At 37.3% G+C, this 27,200-nt stretch overlaps 2 protein-coding genes across 5 annotated transcripts; both read right to left on the reverse strand.

Moving 5' to 3' along the window:
• Positions 1–641: 641 nt before the first annotated feature.
• On the reverse strand, positions 642–4,382 carry Trax (Translin associated factor X). 4 transcript variants are annotated; one of them, XM_071587845.1, is made up of 6 exons: positions 4,276–4,382; positions 3,866–4,118; positions 3,646–3,779; positions 2,917–3,066; positions 2,648–2,837; positions 642–957 (listed from the first exon to the last, which is right to left on the reverse strand). In XM_071587845.1, exons 2-6 carry the CDS (start codon positions 4,051–4,053, stop codon positions 753–755), a joined length of 867 nt encoding a protein of 288 aa, XP_071443946.1. In that variant the 5' UTR covers positions 4,054–4,118; positions 4,276–4,382; the 3' UTR covers positions 642–752. The 4 variants fall into 4 exon arrangements, with proteins under 4 accessions (XP_071443946.1, XP_071443945.1, XP_071443944.1 ...); XM_071587844.1 differs by having other exon boundaries at positions 2,932–3,066; positions 4,190–4,319; XM_071587843.1 differs by having other exon boundaries at positions 2,648–2,825; positions 4,190–4,319.
• Positions 4,383–8,006: 3,624 nt separating this feature from the next.
• LOC139690591 (uncharacterized) lies at positions 8,007–25,131 on the reverse strand. Its single transcript, XM_071588071.1, has 6 exons — positions 24,990–25,131; positions 24,424–24,578; positions 20,313–20,552; positions 16,307–16,766; positions 9,028–9,143; positions 8,007–8,924 (listed from the first exon to the last, which is right to left on the reverse strand). Exons 2-6 carry the CDS (start codon positions 24,559–24,561, stop codon positions 8,829–8,831), a joined length of 1,050 nt encoding a protein of 349 aa, XP_071444172.1. The 5' UTR covers positions 24,562–24,578; positions 24,990–25,131; the 3' UTR covers positions 8,007–8,828.
• Positions 25,132–27,200: the final 2,069 nt, after the last annotated feature.

Consider the following 27,200-nt stretch of genomic DNA (forward strand, 5'->3'; position numbering starts at 1 on the left):
CATTTATCGCCCATAAAGACAGACTACTGGAGAATGATTTTTGCTTTGTGTAACACTCGGATTTACGTGCACTCTAGCAGGTGAGAGATCAAGTTACCATTGAGGTGCTACCTTCTAATTCTTTGAATAAGCGAAGAAACATTAAGGACTCCTCTCCTTTCAATTGGTGTATGTAGCAGGTGGGAAAACATTTGCCTTTTGGGTACTGTCGGTCTACTCATCCATATAAAACAAGGGTGCTACTTCAAAGACTTTTGAGTGAAAGTATCAATTCTGACAATAATTATTTTTTAATCGAATCAGTCCTACTACTTTTGGGACAGATCTTGCATGCTTGATTTATTCAAGCATACAAGTGAGTGAGTTAGTGAGTTAGCAAATTAATAATAACTCTTTAAACAATCATGTTACCAGCAAATTTGCTAAGTTTTCTAATGGCCACCGTAGGGTGGTAATGTCATTTCTAGACCTTCAAATTGATCTCTCCATCCCAAATATCCACAAAAACAAAATCATAAGGCCACCCGACATTCATTCTATCTATTTGGGAAATGTGTTCCTCTTGGGACTTCTGAATATTTACCATTGTAAAGTTGTATTCATTGTTTCAATATTTTTTTCTTACATATAATCTATTTTCAATAAAATAGATAAAAATGCTACCTTATTGTTTATTAAAATATCAAGAATGACACACAATCTTATCACATTTAAGAAGAACAATAAAAATAAGTGAGACTCTGACTCCACATTCAGTAAAAACCTTCATCTTCATCATTAAAATCATCTCCAATAGCTTTCCTTGTAATTGTCTCCGCCAGCAAATGAGTAGGTATTTCGGTACCACGGACAGTAAGTTCATAGCATGAAGATTCCATTTTCCCGAGACTTGCCCGCAAAACATTAAGTTTGGAACCCAGGTACCCACAACTGCTGTACTCAACTCCTAGGAATCCTCTGGAAAAGAAAAAAAATCAAGTGACAGCCATACTTTGTAAAACCAAACAATAAGAAACTCCCACATCAAATATGTTCAAACTTTAAACACCACATGAAAATGCCAAAGTAATGAATCTAAAATACATTATAGTATATAAAAAACATTTTATGAATGTGGAATGGTTAATATCTCAAAATATTACAGGAATTCAAGCCAACTTATGTTCCCAATCCAATTTACTATGGAAATAAAAGCCTGAAATGAAGAATTGTGAACAAAAAAAATTAGGGACACTAAACTGTGGAATAATATCAGGAAGGCCCAATCTTTGTTTCTCAGTATAGCAGTAGAGGGCAGTAGTGGTGTTAAAGCCAATCGTCCGTGGTATGTTCAAAAGGTTCCTGACTTTCAGAATAACATGCCTCGAGATAGTTATTTTTAAATCTGCTTGGAGGCATTATGTCAACAGAAACTTCTCGAATAACTGCCTTCAACCACTTTGTTGATATCTTGTTTTATTGATTAGTTACAGCCATTTATGTGAAAGAGTCCTCGTGGAGTGTGGCAAAAAATCAAATCAGGGAAAATGAGCTCTTTCAAGGAGCAGCTCTGTTCTGTGAAATTTGCCTGAAACTCAGCAAATCCTTCACAGAAACTTTTGATTTGATTACCAAGGCTTATAATGAGGATGCTATGAAATGTTCGGCATGTTATGGGTGGGTGGTTTACCCGGTTAAAAAAGGGGTGGCAATCAATGAAGACAATGAGCATTCCGGAAGATCATCAACATAGACTGATGACCCCCAACATCAAGATAGAGAGCGATCTCGTTTGTGTTAATTGGCATTTGACCGTCAGGGAACTTGCAGAAGAGTTTGGTGACTTGATTGGTTTGTACTATTAAATCCTGGCTGAAAAATTGAGGATGCATCGAGTCACTGCCAAATTCATGTTTCGCCTGATGACAGCAAACCAGAAATAACATCAAGTTCAAGTCTGGCAGGAACTCTTTGATCAAGCTGAAGAGGATGAAACTTTCTTGTCCAAGATCATAACAGGTGATGAGTCATAGGTTTATGGATATGATATGATATTGATACAAAAGTGCTCTCTTCAAACTTGGCCATTTGAGTAGAAGATGTGGAGCTATTGGCTGTTGAAGAAATTGTCACAAGAGAATCCTATAGCCAATACACTGACAATTTCTTGGCCATTTGAATCAATTATTCTGTGGCAAGACTTAAATATACAAAGAGAAGAAAATAAGAGCTGATGCAAGATTCCCATCAGCATGCTGAGATGTCCCCTTTTTTTCTTTTTTTTCCCTTTTTTTCTTTTCGAGTTCACTTCTTAATAAATGATTAATACAAGCATGAAAACTTCAACGTAAAAAATCATACACCTTGACCAAGATTCCGATTTTCCACACAAGATTAACACAAAAAGCATTCCTTAAGTGGCCTAAACTGGTTTTCTAACATTATTAGTGAATTGACACTTGAGTCACTCAACGCTTAAAGTCCTAAGAAACAATACAGAATGAGAATTTGAAGAATATGAAATAAATCATGTGAAAATTGTTTATTTTGATGGTACCATGTCATCAGCGTCACACAGTGAATCAAATTTTATCACAGAGTTAAATATATATAGTGTTCCATTGATTTTAGCCCACTGAAATCATTTTGTTTATTTCTTAGGCATTACCTGTAAATTTCTCTCACAAAAGAACAGGTTTGATGGCATATGGAGATGTCACCACTTCCCAAGCTATTGATACACTTCCTCATGAGTTCCCCAGTCAGATCAGCCACTCCCATGACATAGTCAATAGGAGGCAATAGAGCCACCAGTTCAGCTTCCTTGAGCGTCAAATCACCTTCCACTGGTTTTGGATCTAAGTCATTGAAAAAATATATATCTCAACTAAAAAAAGAGAAATATTTGCAACACCAGTATGAGAATTTGATTATCACCTGTTAATTCTTCACCTTCTGCATCCTCATCACACTTTTTCTCTGCTGTGACGGAATAAATAAGCTTTTTCTGAATGTCTTTCCAATGGCATAATGTTGAGTCCATCAAATACTGGTAGAACGTAGTTGCTTCAACATACTCCTGTAATGCTAGTTGGAGTTCAATTCACATCAGTTCATTGCAGGTATTGAAATCATCAATGAAATGGTATCTATCGGAAAGTTAATGCAAACTTGACTAATTCATTTGAAGTGAAATGCATACGAAAGTGCTTCGTATTTCCCCATATGAACCCTCAATAGGTTACCTTCTCAATCTAGAATACTAATCACTTAGTGACGTAACCACCACGTGAGTAGTCACCATATAGCCAAAATCAGAACTCTCAAAGAATTAATTAAATATTCTTAATTTCGTGCACCTAAGATAAATTAACTGGAAGTTAGATCTTTATTAGCCCAGTTCAAAACAAAACAACCGCAGTTAGTAAACATGTAAATGGTTAGTTACTAAGTCTCATTATTTACATGAACAAATAAATAAAACTACATTTGTTTGGATAATTTGACAGTAAATGGTAAAAGTCACACAAAAACTTCTGTTGGCCTTGAATCATATTTAAACAGGGTGTAGCAGCATTATCTGCTGGTTCGAATTCAAATCCCCTTGTACCAGGCAAGTTATGCTGCCGAACCGTGTTCATAATAGAGGTATGACATTCAGCTTACCTGGGTAATACGCACGTACAAATTGATAAGGATCTTCACCTTCTAATTCTTTCGCAATATTTTTGAAATGAGTGCTGATCAAATTTGCAAGACGCGCTTCGGCTTCAGAGAGTGCCGCAGCCTTCTTACTCTCTCTATATAACAGCAAATGGAAGGCAATAAATTTCAAAATCCACTAAAGCACAATTATATTCTTGAAAGATCATGGTATCATATTTACTTGTCCGCAGAATGTAGTAAGAAAATGATTCTTTTGCTCTCGATGGTAATATCCCTGCTGATTTTTACAAGTCGCTCATACTTGTCGTGCTTGCGATCCAACTCCTGGGCATACACCCTAAAGCTTCTCAACACCGGGGAATCATCGTTAATATCATCCAAGGCCTCTTTCGCCCTGTCTCCAACCATTGGCCTATTTTTGGCTCTATCATTTCTTCTATGGTCATTTCGGTTCCATTTATGTTGTCCATGCCCTTTAAGAAATACGTATTTAAGAAAAGTGTTCTAAATTTTTTTGTAATTATCATAGAGACGTAACAAGGACCTCTTCCATGATGAGACATTGCGCTTTATGTTTTTGCTTGGTAGTAGGTTACAACTGCAAATACACTTAGTACGTAACGTACGTACCATGGAATGTTTACTCCCGTGACAAGCCCTTCAATATATTCTTTGAGAAACTTGCTGGAAGAGGGCGTTGTTTCAAATAACATTGCCTGTTGATACGACTGGTGTCGCATGCACCAGTACCACTTCGCTAGAATACCTTATTCCAAATATTCTTCATATTTAAATTATTTTATGCTCCCAAAACAAACCCCTGACATAACAAAATGCCTTAGGTGAGGTTTAGAGAAAAAACAGCATTGACCGTAACATAATTATTGAACAGAATAGAAAAAACGAGTTCAATTAAAAAATAGTTTTATGATATTTATAAACAAACTGGTCTCGCATTTCAAATCTTATTTTTACAATAACATTTTACTTAAGAAATGCTACTTTCTATCAGGAGGCATTAACGTTCCAATGACGCTTCCGGTTTTCTAAGGCACTAGCTTTGCATATAAGGAATTCAATTATAAAAGATTGTGGTAGAGCAAAATAATATTCACCAATATCACTCCAATGTCCAGTATTAAAAATGAATTATGTTGTTGATAAATTACGTAAATATATAAAGTACCTAATAAAAACACATTGATGAAACAGGCAAAGCCAGTATTAAGCAAAGGGAATCGCTAGTATATTTAGAAAACTGTAATTAAATATTTCCACTACATAGATAAAATATTATAAAAAATATACTTGAAAATCATGAAATTTAGTCCCAGGTATGATATGATCTTAAAATACAGGACGCCAAATGGCTTTTCTATTTCGAAAAGAAAAGTAGAGTATTGTAACTCATAGAGTACATATGAAAACACCATAAACACAGAAATCAACTCGGTCTGTATAATAGGTAATGGTAGAGTTCATCCAATACTAAGCCCACTGGCGTGCGAAATTCAAAAAACATGGAAGGAAGGCCAGATCTTTTCCCTTGCCGCCTATGGTTTCCGAGGAAGTTCTGCAACCAAAAAATCACACAGCTCTGTGGAAGCTGAGGATGCTCACAGAGGAATACCTGGAAATTGAGCACAGGTCCTCCTCCAGTAGTCCAATGCTCTACCCCTGGACTATCACCTGCTATCAATTACTTATAAAAGTGAATAAAATTTAACCTATTGCAAAAATGTCTTCAGAACATATGGAATTGCAATAGTTCGAGTCATCACATTTTTAAAGGTTAAACTGAAAAGCATTCAAACTTTGACTTATAAGTATATTACTTATTGATGAATTGGGTCCCTAATCCCCTTAAAATAGCGCCCCTTGCCCTCCACAGACTTGGCTCACCAATCCTTCCACCACTGAAAATACTTCTGAAAGGCTTCTTTGTAATGGTACTCATCCTTACCATCACCTTTTGCATAAACTCAAAACAGGTCTCTTTCAATGATATCTTCAATTTTGAAAACATCCAGATGTCACTAAGATTCATTTCTGGAGAGAAGGAAGATAGATGAAAGACTGAAATTCTTTAACTGGGTATATCTTATCCAAAGACAAACTACTCATATAGAAAAATTAATGGAGCTAAAAGGTAAATAAAAACCTAAGTTGCATATCTGAAAGATGAGAAACAAGGAGATAATTAAATTTCAGTGCAACAGATAACAAGCCATGTAAAATTAATTAATTAGTGTATTTTATTGATTTTTATATAAATATGCTCAATGGATGTGATAATCGAAAGAAAAAAATTCACAAAATCAAGTTGATGACAGTGTCATCTGAAAAAGTGAAAATCCACCGTTCCAGACCATATTAAGGTTACTAAACAAAGCAATTTTAGTCAATTCACTCCTAGCTGCAGTGATAGAGGGAAGAAGTTTTTCATTTGGACAGGTTGGGTTTTGAATGTCATTATCAATATGAAAATATAACAAGACACCCAGTAAAAAATTAGGACCTGTTGTAAGATTTTAACTACACTGGTGACAAGGATGAACTTTGGTAAATGTATGCACCTCATGAATACCCACAAATACATCTGAAGCCCATTTTTTTATGATTTAAAATTAACTCCTATTTTTTGTCATCATCCTGTTCTTCTGCACTGGATTCAATATTGTTCTTGAAAAATAGAATAAGTCAGCCAAAGGATGCCTGAAAATTTTATTCATTCCATCAATTAAATAATTAATCTCAGCCTAGATACAACAGAAACACAAAGTCAGTCTATGATACATTTTGAGCCAGACTGCAATAAAGACGCCTAGTAAATTGATAGAAGTTTCTTTAGTCATATTGGAAACCAAACTATTACTTGTTGCTGTTTTCAATGCTATCTGGCACTTCAGTGGATTATGGTTGTGATTAGCCCCAAATTGCCTAATAACTTAAAACTTTTCGATTGGGCTTGAATGAGGTTTCTTGTGCCAGGGTTCAAAATGTGCTTAGTTTTCAATGCCGTCCACAATATTACTGCTTCTATGATAGTCTATCTTTCATCCTGTGGAGGGTGAGTGGGTTACCTTTTCCAGTGACAACTAAAGCCAGATTTTGGCAAGGGCCGATTCCCATTGAACCACAAAAGGATTCCTTTTTCTGTCAACTTCAACATTCTCATATAAGAGTTGTCCATTATACCATTTAATCTACCAAAAGAAGAATCCATGAGCATTAGGAATATTGCGTTGACCAGCTCATCTATGCACCACATGCTCACCTATGCATCTGCTACAACAAAATGAAGATACATAAAATGCAGAAAAAAAATATAATTATTAAAAGGAATTATCTTTAAGCCTCACCTCTTCCAATTAATGAATGTAATCCTGCAGCAACATGACTGAATACTGGTGCAACTAAGGTTACATGTGTTTTCTGGAATTATGTTGAGGACAAACGAGCCTATAAGTACGTGTTTCTCAATGACATGTGATAAAGGTTATTAATACATCACATTCTAAATAAATTGTAACACAAAGTCAATCTAATGATCATTTCAGAACCAAATACTGCGAAAAGGTAGCCTTGTATATTGATCAAGCATTGAAACCTAATTTAATACCTTTTCTTAAGCTTTATGGGAGAGTATATAATTAAACTATACAGAGGATATTTAACAAATGAACTTCTATTTTTGATGGCATCAAGTTTGTTCATCCCCACAGAAATTGACATGCTACAAAGTTGAAAGCAGAAATTATATCTAATTGAAGAGCAGTCAACATGGGAGTCCAATGGCTAGGTTTGACCAGGTTTCACTGATGACATTGGTCAAATACCAAATCATGTCTTCCCCAGACACAAAAGTAGTTACTAATGATGACTAGCTATTACTGAGGAAAAATAAAGGGGACATTTTCATTCACCCTAAATAGACCAATGGCTTACATCTGGGCCTTTGTGTCTTTATAGTACTTCACTACTTCTCACTTAGGTATCTATTATACCTGATGTTGATGTATAAACCATATCCTATGTGCAACTGGAAAATAAATAACTTTTAAAATAAAATGGAACTTAATTTAGGTCAGTTCAAGAAGTTTGGTAACTTTCCCAAAACATTTAGACAAATTAGCAAAAATGGAGAATACTTGTAAGACCCTGAACACTCTCAAAGATTATTCAATAAAGCAAAAGTAGTTACTTAACTCCTCCCTCAGCCCTACATTTTTTCTTCCATCAAGTCACACATATACATAATAGGATGTTCCATAAAACTTGCATGTACCTTTTTCACAAGTTCCACAAAAGAATTCACAAATACAAGATCCCAAAAAAATTAACTAAATAAAACTCAATCAGAAATTTTACTGGAGGTATATTATAATAATTGAATTCATATTCCACAATGCCCTGGCAATATCAATAAAAAGTAACAGCTTTACGTAGTAAAAATAAAGAGCTAAAAACCATTTAATCACAGATAGACTTGGAGGCAGTTAAATAGCTCACAAATTTACTTCAGCATTGAGACAGATTGCATTGCAATAAAATATTCTCAAATTGCAACTGACACATTAACTAAAATAATTTATGAACAATAAATGCACATTTAATGCGAGTTAGAGCCTGAATACCAGAACTGGTATGGTTAGTGTTATATTTCATTGCATGCTGTCCCCTTGCTGGTCTAAATTGTATAATAGTTTCAAAGTAAAAAAATATGGCATTTTTAACAGTGCACAATTATTGATAACTTTCAGCATGTTTCAAAATTAATTCACTGTTAATTTGATGCTAAAAATCACCTGATTTCCCATCTTTTTGTCATTTGCATTACATTTTATGAGAATGTAAATTGATCATTACTTAAAAGAAAACATTTTACATCAATTGTTTTAGGAAAATCAGGGAAAAATTGCACATTATAAAAACATGACACTTGCTGACAAGTCCACCAATGGAATTAGCAGGACTTGAACATTCAAATGTACCAATAAAGTAATAATTATATAAAATGACTAAAATTTCACAGATTTGTACTCCTGTAGGACAAATATTATGTAGGTTTTACATATTTTTGCAACCCCTAAGTTATCTTGCTCAAAAAGTTAACTTTCATCCACTCCAATATAGGAGTAACAACTCAGGCACAAGTTCTTTTCATTCTTTTAAAACTTTATTCAAGTTTCAACTTTCAAAAATGTTTCCTCTTCAACAGACCTTCTTGCAGGTAATTTTAGAAATTCTTCTATTATTCCTATTTTCATTTGCATATCCTGAAAAAAAAAACAATAAAAAATCAGTTGCTGGCATTCAAATAGTGATCCTCCGATTTAAATTGAAACCAGAATCAATATAAATTTTCAAGTGAACACATACAAAAAGAACATCAAGAAAGGTCCGCATTTCTTTTACATCAGGATGTAATTCTCTGCTGGAATCATTGTCGGTTATCCTCTGAGAAGTTCTAGATGGTGTCCTCAATACGTCATTAGCTGTGCATGAATAGAGAGAAATGAGACCATTAGATAGAGAATGATAAATTCTTCATAAGTGCAATGAGTTGGAGGTCAAGCATTCCTGGGCTCATTCATGACAATAGCCCCTCATTGTGATGATGACATTTCATATCTCTTGGGGAGATATGTTCAGAAGCCACTAACGACTCCTGATCATTTTATTCATCATTTGAAAATGTATCACAGGATTTTGATTAGACCTGAAGAAAGTCATGTGAACGATACAAAACTTCATCCCCACAGAGATAGATCTGCACATCAACAATAAACTTTTCCATGGAAGTGTTTGATTTCAAGCATTACAACTCTGAGAGTCTTAATCAGACAGAAATATGGAAACCCACACAAATACTCATTACAATTTGTTTGTATTTCAATTATTATTTAAGGCGATCCATCACTTAAGGTAAATTATGGATGATGACACAGATTACAATTAGTTACATTTCTAAGCCTCAACTAAAATGGCATAACATACCCTCCAGTTACCTATAATAATTTTGCAGCACCAGAACATCACAAGACAATTTTTATATTAGTTGAAGAATACCATGATCCTAAAAGATGGTGTTTAAGCTCAAGTGCTTTTTCTCTTTCCAAAATATAAGTATTTACAAGTTAGACTATTGAATAAAAAAACTCAATTGAAGGCTACAAATTTTGTCTGTGAGTTATTATTTTAGCCGAACAACTTTTCCTTCCTGGCTCTCCGGTGCTCAGACATTCATAGCTCTTCAAGTCTCTCCAAAGTATTATTTTTGACATGGATATGGAACCCAATATAATCCTCAATCCCTCCCATGAACTACAACCTTGATTTGGTGGAAGGGCTTGTGCCTTCCGATGACCCCTAAAGCTGTGACGGCGGGAGTAATAATAATTGCTCCTGGTAGGGTCACTCATATCAGATAGGTTGAAGGTTAGGAGCCAGACGAAAAGTAGTCCACACAGCGTCTGTTCCTCAGTGAGCCGGCTGCAAAGGCATCTGACCCCAGTGGGGTGGCCATTGAGTGATGGTGTCATGTTAAAAACACTTTTGAGGAAGACAATGGGAAACCACTCAATTATCATTCCCAAGATTGATATGATGGAAACTTCAGAGAATATGAGTCCTGGCAACTACAGGGCTAGGCCCAATCAGTTGTGTGTCGTGCCTGGCAGCAGAGGAGGCAAGGCTTCCGTGGCAATCGCCCCAAGAAATACTTTGCAAGGGAAAACCGACAGCTGCAGGACAGAAGACGCAGAGGAAGAAGGCCAATTTAGTTAGAATAGGAACGTGGAATGTTAGGACAATGTTGAGGACAGGAAAATTAGAGAATATTAAGCGAGAGATGGAAAGGGGAAGTATAGATATTTTAGGCCTATGCAAGATGAAATGGAAGGATAGTGGGGATTACTGGAGAGATAATTATAAAATAATACACAGCGGTGGGGATGAGAGCCAACAATGGGTTGCCATAATATTAAATAAAGAGGTAGGAAGATGCGTAATTAACATAGAACAAGCCACGGATAGAATTTTACTAGTAGAGATAAAAGCAGAACCGACAAACTTGGTCACTGTTCTGGCATACATGCCACCAAGCCATCATAAGGAGGAAGAGGTCGATAGGATATATGATCAGTTAGAGGACATAATCGCCTGTGTTCCTGCAGGGAAACATTTGATAGTGATGGGGGATTGGAATGTGACGGTAGGCGAAAGGAGAGATGGTGATGAGTAGGGGGACTATGGTTTAGGCACCAGGAATGACCATGAGGATAATGCAATTGAGTTCTGCAAGAGATGGGTTAGTCATCACCAACACTTGATTTAGACAGCACAAAAGGCACAGGTATACATGGAAAATGCCAGGTGACTCAGAAAGGTTATATTATATTCTGGTTTAGGAACAGTGCGATAAATTTACACAGCTTCCCAGGAGCAGATGCGGACTTTGACCACAATTTAGTTATGAAATGTAGCATCTGTTTCAAAAAGATAAGGCAGGGGCGGCGGGTTAGGAAAAGGAATGTAGGAGTATTAAATGGATTGACAAGGAAGGAGAATAAGCAGGCTGCAGAGAAAATTATGGAGGATGGTGAAGATCTGAGTACTATAAAAAAAATGGGAATTTATCAAGAAAGGGATACCGAAAGCCGCAAAAGATACTATAGGAACCGTAAACGGAAAAAAGACAAGGAAACCGTTGATCACGGATGAGATGATTACAAAGATGGATGAGAGGAGAAAATGGAAGACGGTAAACACAGAGTCAGGCAAAATGAAGCACAAAGACTTAAATAATAAATTGAGGCAGGCAACGAATATAGCAAAAGCAGCATGGTGGAAAACCCAGTGTGAGGATATGGAAAGTTTGCTGAGGAAGGGTGAAATTAAAGCACTACACAGCAAAGTTAAATCACTAACGGGAACAGGAAGGGAAGATATGTGCTGACAGTTAGGGATAAGTCGCGTAAGATAATAGTTGTAACAGAAAAGATCCAAGACAGATGGAAGAAATATATATATGAACTGTACGGTAAAGAATTTAGGCCAACAAGGTTAAACATGGAAAGAGAACATGACGTGGCCATGTGGGTAGATAACATTTCTTCGTAATTAATAAAAGGTTTATGAAAATGTGGGAGGAAGACTCTATATGGACTGTTTCATAGCATCTATGAGTAAGAAATCTGGCTGGAAGACTTCATGAGATCAGTGTTAGTTCCTATCCCAAAAAAGGTAAAGGCTACGTCAAGGACTACAGAACAATAAGTTTGATATCCCACATAGCTAAGTTATTCTCAGGATCATCAACAAAAGGATAGAGAGTAGGGCAAATGATTACTTAGGGGATGATGAGTTTGGGTTTAGGAAGGGAAAAGGTAAACGTGATACCATTGCAGTAATGAGATCACTGAACGAGAGGAATATAGAATACAATCAGGATGTATTTGCCTGTTTTGTACATTTTGAAAAAGCATTCTATACAGTGAATTGGGAAAAACTAATGAGTATATTGAAGAAAATAGGAATAGATTGAAGGGACAGGAGGCTAATCTGCAATCTGTACATGTCTCAGACTGCTCAGGTGTGAGTGATGAATAGGGAGTCCGGATGGGCATTGTTAGGGTGAGGTGTATGGCAAGGTTGCACATTATCACCGTTGCGGTTCAACATGTATGTGGAGGAAATGATTTAAGAGGAATGGGAAGAACTGGAGGTAGGAATGAAAGTGGGCGGGGAATTAGTAAAATCAGTTACGTTCGCTGATGTCCAACCTTTAGTTAGTCAGTCATGCAAGGGGTTGCAAGCATTACCAAGTGAATTGAAAATTAAGGGCGACAGATATGGCATGAGAAGCAATATTAATAAAACCAAGGTTATGTGATTTTCCAGAAAGAAAAAGGCTAAACTAAATATTAAAATAGGAGGGCAAAAACTAGAGCAGGTAGAACAGTTTACGTACCTCGGCAGTGTTTTGGACCAACACAGTCAAAGTAGTAGGGACGTAAGGAGAAGAATTGCGATATGCAAAAGGGCTTTCACAAGGAGGAGGGAGTTGATTACAGGGACGTTGAGTAAGAATATTAAGAAAAGACTAACCAAAAATTTGATATAGAGCGTAGCTATGTACGGCGCGGAACCGTGGTCATTGAAGCAGGAGGATAGATGTGGACTGGAATGCTTTTGAAATGTGGGTGTGGAGAAGGTGAAATAGACTGAAAGGAAAGCAAATGAAGAAAGGTATGGTGGGTGGAGAAAGGGGTTTGCTGGGAGAAATCCTATGGACGCAGGAAAAATGGATGAAAGGCATAGTAATTGGCAGTGGGATGCTGAAAACTGTAATAGAGGGGAGAATGTTAGGCAAACGAGGAAAGGGCAGGCGCAGGAGAGGGATGTAGGATGGGATGAAGGGAGGAAGGAAGTACTCAGAGATGAAGAGGGACCTGATGTAGATTAGGTTGCCGGATTTTTTTTGTTAGGAGTCACAAAATATTTATTTGGTAGTTGTGTCCATCCAAAAACCTACCTTAATCGGTAGATTACAGAAAAAAGAATACTCCTCCATGATGGTCATACTCCGCGATGGTAAACTTTCTTTGGGTACCGGTAAAATATACACAATCTTTTTCACACAACTGAATTACAATACTTTTTAAGGACCCTTAAAGCTTTCTCAGATGTTCCAGGGACAAATAGGATGATGATGTGAGCCTTGGTTCCATCTGCCTCGCAGGTCCTTTTGAGAACAATTGTCACATTCCTTTACCGTTTTCTGCTTTCAGTTGCCATCTCTCTTCCTAAAATGCCCTTTCCATTATCAATTTGCCACTAAAGCCATTTTGGCTCAGAAAATCCTTTTCTGATTGCCATCAACTCAGCATCATAGTGGTAGCAGGATCAATGCACAGGTGCCACCAATAGGGAGGCTTTCTGGGCTGGGTGATGATTGGAATTGGTGTTTAGATAGCGGTCGATGTGTATCTTCTTCCTGCGTTCAGCAAGCCCAAGTTTCCGGCTGTTTTTCTTTTTCACGAGTACATCCATGAAGGGCAGTTGGTGGTCATTCTCTACCTCCTCATGGTGACTTTAAGGTATGATGCTGGGTGTTCAAGGAATGCTTGCCAGTGCTCGGCTGTATGAGGTCAGATGGCAAGTGTCATCCACATATCTCAGCCACAGTTTGAGTTTCTTGGAATATACTGCTATGGCTTCCACTTCAAATTTCTCCATTTGCCACCATCCATCAGTGGTGGCAAATGGAGAAATGTGTACAAACTGAGGGTGCAGTGATAGGTTCAACCGCCACCCATTACTACACCCTCAGTTTGTGCTTAAAATCTCCCATTTCATGTAAAAGAGCAGTTACGAAGACAAAAGTACACTAAGTTGAAGAAATCTTCTGAGAACATCTGGCATCGGAGCTTTTTGATAATTTCCTTGGATTCCATAATAGTGATGTTTGTGAAGAGGGATTTGTCTTCAAAGCTGACCATGATACCTTCATCATTGATGGTGACCCCTTCTGAAATTTTCATTAAATGAGATAAATTCTTCACGAAGGTCATTGTCTTCCTGATGTGAAGTTGGAGATGCTGTGTGAGGTGTCTCACCATGTAGCATGCCAAGGCATCAATTTGGCATACTACTACCTTGATCAAAAAGTTCCCGGAATAACCACCGTGTGGCGCTCCCATCGTTCCGATTAGAGTTCTGTTTTTTTTGTTAAATTGGTACATCTGTTGTTGATATTCCCTTTAAATCTTAGTGTCATAACTTGACATTTGCAAAAGTTACGTAGCCAAGAGTACATCTATCTCTGTGTGTGTTGGCGATTTTTTACAATTTCAGAAATGGATTTAAATTTGCAACAACGAACTTGTATTAAATTTTGCGTAAAAAACGGATTTAGTGGCGCACGGACGTTGGAAATGTTGGAAAAGTGTTTCGGCAACGATTCTCTAAAAAAACGGTCGTTTACCAGTGGCACGAGCGGTTCAGAAGTGGTCGTGAGTCAATCGAAGATGATGAACGCAGTGGCAGACCATCGACATCGAAAGTCGGTGAAAAAATTGATAAAGTAAAAGAAATGTTGGTCAATAACCGCAAATTAACCATCAGAGAAATAGCGGAGGACTTGAACATTGCCTATGGATCCGCCCAAGACATTGTGGTTAATGATTTGGGTTTCCGTCGTGTAGCATGCCAAAAGACCTCAATTTCATGCAAAAAAGAGACCGTGTTGACGTCGCAAAAGACATGATTTGCGAGGCTGAATCCGATCCCACATTCATCAAAAGGATCATTACTGGAGACGAGACGTGGGTTTATGAGTACGACACGCAATCCAGACATCAGGCAAGTGAATGGCGTTCACCAAATGAGCCGAGACCAAAAAAACCACGTCGTTTTCAGTCAAAAAAGAAGGCAATGCTGACGGTTTTCATGGATTACAACGGTGTAGTGCATCATGAATTTTTGCCAGAAGGCCAGACAGTAAACAAAGAGCAAATTTGGGCGTTATGAGACGTTTGCGTGAAGCAATTCGCCGAAAGAGACCAGAAATGTGGGCAGAAAACTCGTGGATTTTGCACCATGATAACGCACCGTCGCACAGTGCTATCATTATTCGTAATTTTTTGACGAAAAATGCAACAAATACCATCCAACAGCCACCGAATTCACCTGATTTGGCTCCCTGTGACTTCTTTCTGTTCAATCGAGTTAAAAAACCATTACGGGGAACGCGTTTTAGCAGCCGAGAGGAAGTAATGGAAAAATCGCAGGAAGCACTGATGGACATACCGAAAACCGACCGTAACTTTTGCAAATGTCAAGTTATGACACTAAGATTTAAAGGGAATATCAACAACAGATGTACCAATTTAACAAAAAAACAGAACTCAAATCGGAACGATGGGAGCGCCACACGGTGGTTATTCCGGGAACTTTTTGATCAAGGTAGTATAAGGCATGAATGTCCTCCTTATGAATTTTAGGCAAGACATACTCTTGGTGATTTGGTAGCAGAGGGAAGTAGTTGCTCCCCACATAGAATTGAGAACTTCTACATGATTTCCTTAGCATCTCTTACCATTTTAGCATAGAGATCGGTCTTCAGCACTCTGCAGGATGTATCTTGGAAGACTGATGAAACTTTTTTCTCATATTCTCTTTGCCGATGACTGTGGCTTGGCCCTTGTCTGTGGGTAATTATTCGTAAGTCGTTCTACAGGAACATTGTCTACCCCCCTGGCCTTATTTGATTTCAATTCCCTGGAAGACCTTTCTATCTCCCCATCGAGTACGCCTGGACCTACGCTATCTGCATGAACATCATATTCTCTTTCTATTTCTAAGCTTGCTGGCCTAATGTCTTTACCATACAAATCTTTTACATGTATATTCCTTCCCTCTCTCTTGAACCTTCTCTGGTTCAACTAATATAAAAAAAATTTGAATTTTACAAAGATGATACAGGCTGCATGGCTTCTGGGTTTCCACCACTTACCATAACCTACCCAGTGGACACCATGAAGCCATGCAGCCTTTATCATCTTTGTGAAATTCAGGGATCCTATTTTCTGAGATGATTTTACAATGGATGATATCCCCCCTTGTATTACAGACGTAACCTGATCTTCAGTAATACCTGAATCTGGTAGACCGTTGTGGAGTCCACCTTCCCCATGGCTAGCCTTGGGTTTATCACATTTTTCTTCACTGCAGGTGACACCGCCTCCAAACACGCCATCATTACTGTCTTCATGAAGATCAATACTATTTATAATATTGTCTACTGCTGCAATATTTTTGGAGGGCTTAGTTCCATTGAGATCAAGGGAATTTTCAAAAAGGACGGAAAGGCTTGGAGGTGGAATTTCAGCATTTTCTTTCCCCGATAGCACAGTTTCATCTTCACTACCACCATTACCTCCCCTCAATCTATCCAGTGTTATCTGTTTGTGGGCATGCTGAGTTGTCGGCTCATTCTTAGGAAAGTTAATAGGGTTCTGCCCACAAACACAATTGTTTGATTTCCCTTTAACTATTGCGAGCACATCACTGCATAAATTTATCAATTTTCCAGTAGCACGCAAAAGTAAGCCAACCTGAAACAAAAAAGAACAATTATCCATGAGCATTGGTTAACAAAGGTTTCATATCAATGCATTATTATACCAAATATTACATTTCTCCATAGCCTATTCCTAACTTATACATTTAGATTGCTTACATGAAATAAATTGGAACATTATAAGCCTCACTTATGAAAGCATGCATAGAGATAACCTGTCACGCTTGTAGGGAATGAATTATTCTAGTATCCCCCATTGACAATAGGTTAGTATGAACCATTTTTTTAACTATCATAATAACTTTTGGACTTGGCTTTTACTTCATCCAATGAGCTCGAGGTTAATTCAACTGATGGAATATCATTTCCAAAGGAGGCTACAATCCTGTATTCAGTGAAAAAAATGTGAGCATCAGTTGATACTAAGGATTTCATACTTTAAGAAGTAATTGAAATTTTAAAGGTGTTCATCGGAGTTATCTTGAAAAGATGCCTCATTATTCATTGATATATATGATTTAAGGGCATTAAAGGATTTATGTATTTTCATATACCCATTCCAATGTGTAAATTAAGTTAATAATTCTTTAATTAAGTTAATAATTATTTCAAATAGTAGTTGACATCTTTTTCTTCCATAAAGGCACTTATGAGTTCTATTACATTTACTCATATGTAAGCAATTATGTCCTCATCCAATGAAAATTTCAAAATTTTAAGGTTACGAAAAAGTTACTGGAGGCCAGATCTGGTGACTATAATGAGTGATCAACCAATTTGAATGGTAATTCATGAATTCTAGCCATGGAGGCCACCAAAGTGTGAGCAGGTATGTTGCCCTGATGGAAAAGCACTTCCTTCTTCTTCAAATGTGGTCATTTTTGGGCATTTTCTGCCTTCAGCTTGTCAATTAATGATGCATAATAATCTCCCATTATCATTGTATTTTTTGAAAATATTTGATGAACACAATTCTGTAACTATCCCAAAAACAGTCTCACCTTAACGGCTGATGAAACCGTCTTAGACTTTTTCAGAAGAGGTTTACCCTTCGCAGTCCATTTTGATTGTTATTTCATCTAAGGAGTGTAGTGGTTGATCCAAGTTTCATCTACAGTTATGAATCAATGGAAAAAATCTGATCTGCTTCGTTTGAGCCACTCTAACAGGCCTTGGGAATGTTCATTCGAATACATTTCTGGTCCTAAGACGGCAGATTTTTTCAGATTATCCAGTTCTCTACTTGAGGTGCATTGTGGAGACTTGAAATTTTGAATAAGAATGTCATCTATCAGATGGGACATGAAACTGCAGAACCCTTGGCACCTCTATCGGCTAATGCCGATGCCGGGTTTCTCTCCGCCCTTCCTCCTTTACCATCCCTCCCCAATGGTGTAAATGACCTCAGCTGCCAGTTGTCTCCCCTAAAACTACAACTTTCCATATATCCTTACAATTTTTACACATACATTTCTGATATACTATTCTTCCATCTCTCTTGAAACTTCTCTCGTTCAACTAATATTTTTCTACACTCATCTTTGATTGCTATCACAGATTTTCCCATCTTACTCCCTGACAATGTCTTCACACTGGGCAGTGCACCATTTCATCACACTTTGTTAAGCATTTCAAATCCTCAAAGTAAATCTTTCACCAAGCTTCTTTTGTTCCATTTGTTACCCACTTCAGTCTATTATTTAACTCTTTACACCTCCTTCAACCTAACTCTGAATTTACATTCTTTCATTTCCTTCTCTCACCTATCTCCCTAATCATTTTGTTCATAACTCAAGGTTTCCAGGTTATTTTCCTATTTACTGCTCCCATAGTTTTCTTTAGTAGCTTCTGATATCCCTTATTTGATATGTACCCATTTTTTCCCTATAGTACCCAGCTCCATGCCCTCACTCAATTTTCTCTACTGCCTGCTGATACTCCTTTCTCATCGCTCCTGCTAATGCTTCCAAATTTCACTTCCTGCTTCCTTCCTCTGTGCTTTATCTTTTTGAATCAGACATTACCCTTCATATTACTAAATTATGGTCAAAGTCCTCATCGCTCCCAGTAAACTGTGAAAATAATCATGATGTTCCTAAATCTGTACCTAAACTAAGTCCTTCCTGAGTCTCAGGCATTTTTCATGTATACCTACTCCTATTGTGGTATTTAAACAAAGTGTAAATTATGATAAATGCTATCTTCTGCCACAACACTACTGCTTTTTCCCCGATGTCAATACTTGACCTTGAATTTTAGTACCATATGCCACACCCGTTTCCTCCCTTCGCCCAACACAACATTCAAATCTCCCATTACTATCAAATATTTCCTCTCAGAGATACAATTATTTCCTTTACCTGCTTATATACCCTATTTCGTTCTCCCTATTGTTACTTGTTGGCATGTAAACATGAAGTATTACCAAGTACGTTGGTTTAGCTTTTACTTCAGTTCTAACAATATTTTATCACACATCTGTTTTATGTTTACCACACTTCTTCCTGCCTTTTTGTTCAGTGCTTATGCTCTCATTCCCTCCACTGTATATCCCTCTTTAATTATCAATCCAACAGCCATTTCATCATGCCTCAGAGCTCAAAATATCTGTCTCCCCTTGATTTTTTATTTACTAATTTCACACTCCTCAACATAGTCCTAACATCCAAAGTCTGTGTTTTTACTGTTTCAGTCCTTCTACATTTTCTTCTCTGCTTCTGTTGTCAGTCACCCTTTTCAAGTATTTTATGCACTGATGACTCGTGAACCCTCTCCTCTTTGGTTGCTGGGCACGACATACATGGCTGAGCCGGCCAGTTTCTTAGTGGTGAGGCCTCAAAGTCAAATTATTGTCAACCATATTTTTTGGAATAAATACTTGAGGTTACCTTTTGCCTTCAGAGGCATAACTTACAACATTTGCTACAAAATTAGTGAAAAAGAGAGTATAATAGAACAAGAACATGCACGTATTATTGCATTCAATGAATATCCTAAGTATATTAACAATGAAATTCATTGAATGATTGACTAAATGCAAGCTCTCATTACTTACTTAAGTGCAAAGTAATTTAAGGTATTATAGTATATGGAGATATTATGGAGAATATTTTTAGTGAGTGAGTCACTCCAAGGAGTGGTATTCAAATGTCACCAAATAAATATAAAATAATTTCTTGAAAATGCTGGATGCAGCATAATAGGGTCATTAAGTAAGAGATCATTTTGAGGGTGATGCATATAAATGTATTTACAATTCAAAATAAAATAAGATGTAATTATTTTCACACCATGAAAATCTCGAGATTCTTTGAAAAATAAGGTGACCTTAAAAGATTTGGTGTTTTCCCGGCGTATCAGCTGCGTGAATTCCTCTCGGGTCCTCCACCGGGTTATATCGTCCATATTGGCCGACGTTTCAATGTACGACTCGGTCATCGTCTTTCTTTTGGAAGCCCTGAAGACAATGACTGAGTCGGACATCGAAATGTCCGTCAATATAGACGATATAGCCCCGTGGAGGACCCGAGAGGAATTTACAAAGGTGATCTTACTTTTCTGAGGTCTAAGGTCAACTTACATTTTCAAGCATTTGCTTCATTTCTCCTGGATTCAGAATCACTTGTTGATTTTGTACATTTCCAGAGTCAATACTCTGACTGGATTCAGCTTTAGTAAGAGTTTCTGCACTTTCTTTTCGAAGAAGGTCAGCTAGCCATTGGTATGGTTCTTGCAATGATTCAATGAATTCAGAATACGCATTACTTCCCTGCAATGGCAGTAAATCCAGGAGGTAACGTGCACGATTTCGCCTTCCGAACTACAATAAAAACAAAATGTTCATCATAAATACACTACACTAAGTGAAGAAACAACTGGGTGCATTTATACTAATATCATCTGCCATCTGAGAGTAATATTTACAGGGTAGGGTCTTTAAGCGAACACATAAAAGTTCATGTGCTATATTGAAAGTTGGCCATGTCACTGTAAACTTCACATTGCATTTATATTTATTCAATGCACCAATTTATGCAAAAAATTGGTAGATCCAGGTACCAAATACAAGCACAAGATCAGAGGTGAAATGGAAAAGAGGAATACTCATGGCAAACAATTTCCTAGGTGTTATTACAGAGTTCGTCCGGAAAATAAGTGTACTGACTCCTGGGCTGGGCACGCCGCTCCAGGCACGCCCAGCACCGCTCTGACGGGCTGCGATTGGAGGGGGGTATGTTGGCAAGCGACGCTGAAAAAGGCAGTCGGCTCTGAGCTGTGGTGTAGTGAGGAGCTCTGTTAACGCGAACCTCCACGCTCGACCCATGTCATGGAACGCGATGCCGAAGTTTTTGGAGCAGCGTTATTCCATCAAATTTGCGGTAAAGCTTGGGAAATCGTCTACCGAAACTGTCGGTATGATTAACCAGGCTTACGGGGAGTCAGCCATGTCCAGAAACATGATCTTTCAGTGGCACAAGATGTTCGTGGAGGGCAGAGAAGAGGTCGACAACGAGTCTTCGAGAGGTTCCCGATGATGCCTTCGCGGGAGCGTTCCAGGAACGCCACTGAAACAAGTGTATCGACTCACAAGGGTCCTATTTTGAGGAATATTAGCTTAAGATATGTAAAAGTGTAATAATTTTTTTTTCCTGAGCTCAGTACACTTATTTTCCGGACGAACCCTGCAGATACGAACTTATTTACTAACAAGTCATTATCGGTATGGCATGTCCAAACAGAATGTGCTGACATCTTTTAAGAGAGTAGATGAGCGAGTAGAGGGAAGTGCCTCTCACAGCACATAGTATAGGAAAAGACAGAGGAGTCTATTAGAGTCGACAGCATTAAGATGCAGAAAGCAATGGCAAACCACAGAGTTCAAAATTCAGATAGACATCCCAAGAAAAATGCAACCATGCAAAGAAGTATGACACACAATATGATTAATGGTCATTGTAAACAAAGACCAAGACCTAGCAGGTAGGGGATGCTGTGCAAGGCCTCTCAGGTGATCATCATAAATAAATCCTAGCTATCAGTAAATTAGTTTTAGACTCGGAAAATTCACACCTTACTACAAAGTAGGAAATTGGAAAACCTAAAGAGGGGGATGGAATAAATAAATTGGATGTAGTATGGATATTTTAAGTTTTGAATCATCAACTCATGAAAGGGCATTGGCAGAAATGATGTTGCTTTAGTTGGGAGTGAAAATGTAAAGAATGCTGTGATAGCCCCAGACCCAGCAAGACTTGGGAGAGGAAAGGTGGCAGCGAAGCAGAAAGTGTTAAATGATTACTGAACCTGCTTAACTGCTTAAGAAGCGGAAAAGACTATGAATATCTTAGGGGTATGACAAAAATAAAAAGAGGGGTGAAACTTGCCTGGGCATCTATCACAAGTGAATGGATAGTAATGAATATAGCCACAAATCACAAAAAAACTCTTCCAAATCCTTCCCAAGTTCAAGGATACTATCTCAAGAAGAAGTCACCTCAGAGGGAAGAAGCTTGCATGCCCATGCTGGTGCTTCCGTAAACCAAAAAATATCAAAACAGAATCTTCAAATTGAAAAATGCTATAAATATTTGTCCCTGGTTGAATATGAAATTTTCCCTTTAATTATTTCAGTGAAGCCATATGAAGCCAACTTTATTCTGTTTACATGAATCAAAAAGAAAGCATGAAACCGGGGAAATGAATGCCAGCATGATTCCAAAAAAAAATAAAGAACAAGTTACAAGGAAATGTCTGGTGCTAAAGACAATTGTTCATTTAAGGTAACATAATCTAGCAAAAGCTTCCCCATGGACAACAATGGTGAAATGGCTTGTGTAATTGATTACCCCTAAAGCAGTGCCAGAAGGAGCAATGATAGAAAATTGCTTCTGGTGGGGTCATCGATCATCAAGATAGTTCAAAGTGTAGCGCAGTCTCTGTTGCAGTGCAGTGTCAGTTCCTCAGTGAGATGGCTGCAAAGACATCTAACCACAGTAGGGTGGCCAATTGAGTTAAGGTGTCACATTCACACCACTATTGAGGAAGGCAACAGAAAACAACCTCAATCATTTATCCTAGAACATGAAGAGAAATGTGACAAAGATACAGCTGGTCCAGAGATACTTGATGGTGACATAAAAACGGAATTAGAGAGTTGAAGATTTAAGAAATTAAAAGGACGTGGAAGTAGACAACATTCCCACAGAACTTCTTCAATAGATAGGAAACAAGGACTTTTTTGTTGACTAATTCATAGAACTCATGGGGAAAGAATTTGGCGAGCACATTTCATCAGAGACGAATTTGTTCCCATTGTAATAAGGAAGGAAAGGCAACCAAAGGACTGTAAAACAATAAGTTGGATCCCACATGAAGCAAAAGTGGTACTTAGACCACATCAATCAGAGTGTAGAAGGGGTGGCAAATGATTAGTTGACGGATGACCAGTTTGAGTTAAAAAAGGGGACAGACATACATGATGCCATAATGAGGTAGAAATAGAGAGAAACAATTAATAAATCAGGATGTATTTTCCTATTTCATAAATTTTGAGATTCTCGATTAAATGAATTGGGTAGAATTAACAAATGTATTCCAGAAAATAGGGAGAGAGAGAAGAATATGGAGAGCCAAGAGTGATATGAGACTTATCAGTAACATGTGCATGTCACAGACTGCTCCAATGCAAGCAGCGGATATCTTTTTGGGATGGGTAGTATCATGAACAACTTTTAAGACAGGGGTGGTTGTATTCATACATGTGGAGGAAATGGTTTAGGAGGAAAGGGTAAAACTGGAGACAGGAATGAAAGTTGGTGAAAAATTCATAAAATCAGTTAGGTTTCAGAATGATCAAGTTTATTTTGCCGCTTAACAAAGAGGCTGCAAGCAATGCTGAGTGATTTGGAAAATCAGTGCGATGGGAATGAGATGAGAATCAATATAAATAAAACAAGGGATGTGTAGTTTTTGAGAAAAAGAAAAGCTAAGATAAAGATTATAATATGAGTTCATCAACAAGAGTAGGTGGAACAGTTTACCTATTTCGGAAGTATTTTGGATGAATACGGCTAAGGTATTAGGGGCATTAGAAGAAGAATTTTACTAAGCAAAGAAGCTTACACAAGAAGGGACTTGATGGCTGGGACGTTGAAGAAAGATATTTAGATAAGGCTAATTAAAACTTTGCCATTGAGCATGGTTCTGTATGGTTGGGAACAATTGTTATTGAAGCAGGATTATGGCCACAGATTGGAGGCTTTTGTAATGACGGTGTAGAAAAGAATGAAATAAGTGCAGGAGACAAAAAGGAATAACAATAAGAAAGTGCTAGGCTTGGAGGGGGAGTTGTTGGGAGACATCGTAAGTAGGCAGGGACCATGGATGGAGAGCATTTTGATTGGCAATGGAATGTTGAAGACTGAGAGAGGAGAGAATTCTCGGCAAGCCAAGAATGGATAGGAGGGTATGCACGTTGGACGTTATGAAAGGGGGATGGAAATATGCGTAATTGTCGAGGGGCTTATTGTATTCCCGGAGGTCAGGTTAGATTGTTTATGGTTAGAAGATGCTACGAAATGTATCGCTGCACCATTTTAGCCTGTGTCCATCCAAAACCTAACTTAATACATTTGCCACTCAATGAATTACGCTAATGATTTCGTATTCGGTGCTTCAGTGATTAATCATACCTTCAACTTGATCACTTCTATGTGCTCTTCGAATATAATTTGACGTGATAAAAGATGATCCAAAACATAATCCACGTGCAAGTCAGCCAATATTGCCATTCGGTGTCGACGAAGAGCTTCTCTTTGCCAGTCTTCCATTTGTTCTGCTATAATCACTGTAAAAAGCATTGAATAAATAAGTACAAATAAGGCACTCAAAAAATAAATTTCCGCACACTTAACTAGGCAGCACATTATAAAAGTCGAGCTTAATTAATTTTTTTAATACACAGAAGAGCACTTAATTTAAGGAAAATATCCAGAGAAATAATTGGGGTCTAATTTAGAAGAGCCGAAATTGCAATTGAAGGTAAGGCAGCCTGGCATTAGCCTAAAATACAACAGATCAAAAAATAGACACGATGATCTTTTCTCCAAAATGTCTCGAAAGAATATAGACGCAACACAAGAGCAAATTATAATATAAAACATGCTTATTACTAACTTCACGAAGTAAAATATTAACGAGCTGATTGACGTCCTTGAATGATTGTATGGATCAACAAAGTTAGATTGATTAACTTCACCTTATTTAAAAACCAATCAAGTTGCCAATTCGACATAAGAACTTAGTTGATTTACAGAAACTCAAAACATCAACACACATCAACTGAAGTCGACTTCCCTTCCCTAAACAACTCATAAATACCAACTGCCTACTGAATAGCAGTTGTGCGCTAATGAAATTGAGCTAGAAGCTAACAGTCGACACACGGCAGCGCCACCAGGCAGAAAAATTACAAAAAGGGTGGGAAATTGAATATCATTATGATGATACACTCGTAAACGAGTTTCTGCGGACTTAGACTTTGGTAGATGTAGTATTCAAACTAAATGCAATTCAACGCTGAACATAATGATGGAAAATAAAAATCGTGAGGTGCGTTTGGGAGTAGGGTGACCATTCACCAAATGTAGGATGCTAAAACTCATATTGTTATTTAAAGTAAGTGATTTGCAGCAGAAGAGCATCCCTGATTTTGTGAACTTTAACCATTCTTTAGAAAATTGCAATTACAAAAAAACACATGTTTTACTATTAATGGTTGGAATTAGCATTTTCCCTGAAATTGAGAGGTGGAATTTTAAGCGTTACAATTAGTTATCTTTGGAATTTTCTGAATATATTTTTCAACTTAAACTGTGCGTATATGAAGAAGCAACTTATATCTCTCCATTATCATCATATCTCTCTCCCTTGTGTGGTCATTTAATAAAACATGTAAGTATTTCAAGTTATTCACTGCACCATAACAGTTGACAAAACAAACAATTGATAACCCAAACCATTAACCCGAAGGTCAATTTGGTAGGTGATGGTAGATATCACCCAGTACTAAGCCCGGTGGCATGTAAAATTCACGCATCAGGGTAGGGGGACCACTTCCTTTCCCTGTGCCGGTCCAACACTACCACACTTGTCACAAACAGTTTATATGGGACTCATTAGAGCAAGGAGCACATTGACTGTCTGCACCTCAATTTCAGTAGAGCATTGAATTCAGAGAATAAATATTTCTATTAGAGCAATTAATGGCATTTGGAAAGGGTTTATTTATCAGAATGGGTCACCAGTTAATTTTTTGATAGAGCAGAAATTGTAAAAATCAAGAACCACCCCTCTGAATCAAAGTCAAATCAGCAACTGAATCTAGTAATTAAGCTAAAATTCATGACTCATCAAAAAAAGCTGATAAAAATACTTTGAGAGGAACTGCTGCAATAGTTCCAAGTAATGCTACATGAATCAACTGCCAAATATATCTTTTCACATGAGTAAAATCTGGTACAAATAACGATTGCTTCACATGCTTACAGGAACCAATTTTCAGAGGATTACTTTTCTAATGATGTATATATGTGTGAGCGGCATAGACAAGAAAAATATGAAAATGACCTTTGTCATGATGATTTTTTGGTAACTATTGGCATAGAAATATATTATGATCATCCATGAAGTTACTCTCATCATGCAGTTAAACTTTAAAATAGCAAATGCCAGTATGGTTGATGCATTGGTAGGATCAATATGAGCATCTTCATTACCACAGATAAAAATGATGACTGTTGGTAAGCAAGTGGAATGAAATATTGACAGAGAAAAGGACAAGAAAACCATAGCTTATGGAAAAGATGATTGGAAAGATGGATGAGAGGACATGGAAGAATGTAAACACAGGGATATGTAGGAGGAAGTACAAAGAATTGAATAATAAACTGAGGTGAAAATAATAGTGCAAAAGAAGGGTGATGAAAGATGCAGTGTAAGGATATGCAATGTTTTAAATGGAGAGGTGAAATTGGGGCACTATACATGAAAGTTAAAAGAAACTGTGAGAAAATACGTAAGGAAAATTTGTGATGACAATCACAGAAGTAAAGAAAAATAACTGTTGGACCAGAGAAAATTCAAGAGAGTTGGAAGGAATATATAAAACTATTTATTATGATATGCATGCAGAAAAAGAAAATACTTTATAATGAATGAATGAGACTGAACTGAAAATAATGAGGTGTACATCACAATAAACAATTTAATCTTGAATTTAAATCATTCAGGGGAGTATGAGCATCTGGGTCACTTGATATGAATGAATTTTAAGTGGTTTTTTATGACACAATTTGTGCAACACTAAGACACAATGAAGTCCAGTCTACATATAATTTTTGACAGAAGCAGTAATAAAAGTAAAAATGAAGATGCCATAATGGGCATATTAGAATGGTAAGCTTCTACT

Source organism: Hetaerina americana, unplaced genomic scaffold (genome assembly GCF_022747635.1).
Source record: "Hetaerina americana unplaced genomic scaffold, ioHetAmer1.1.p SCAF_3, whole genome shotgun sequence".
Lineage (NCBI taxonomy): Eukaryota > Metazoa > Arthropoda > Insecta > Odonata > Calopterygidae > Hetaerina > Hetaerina americana.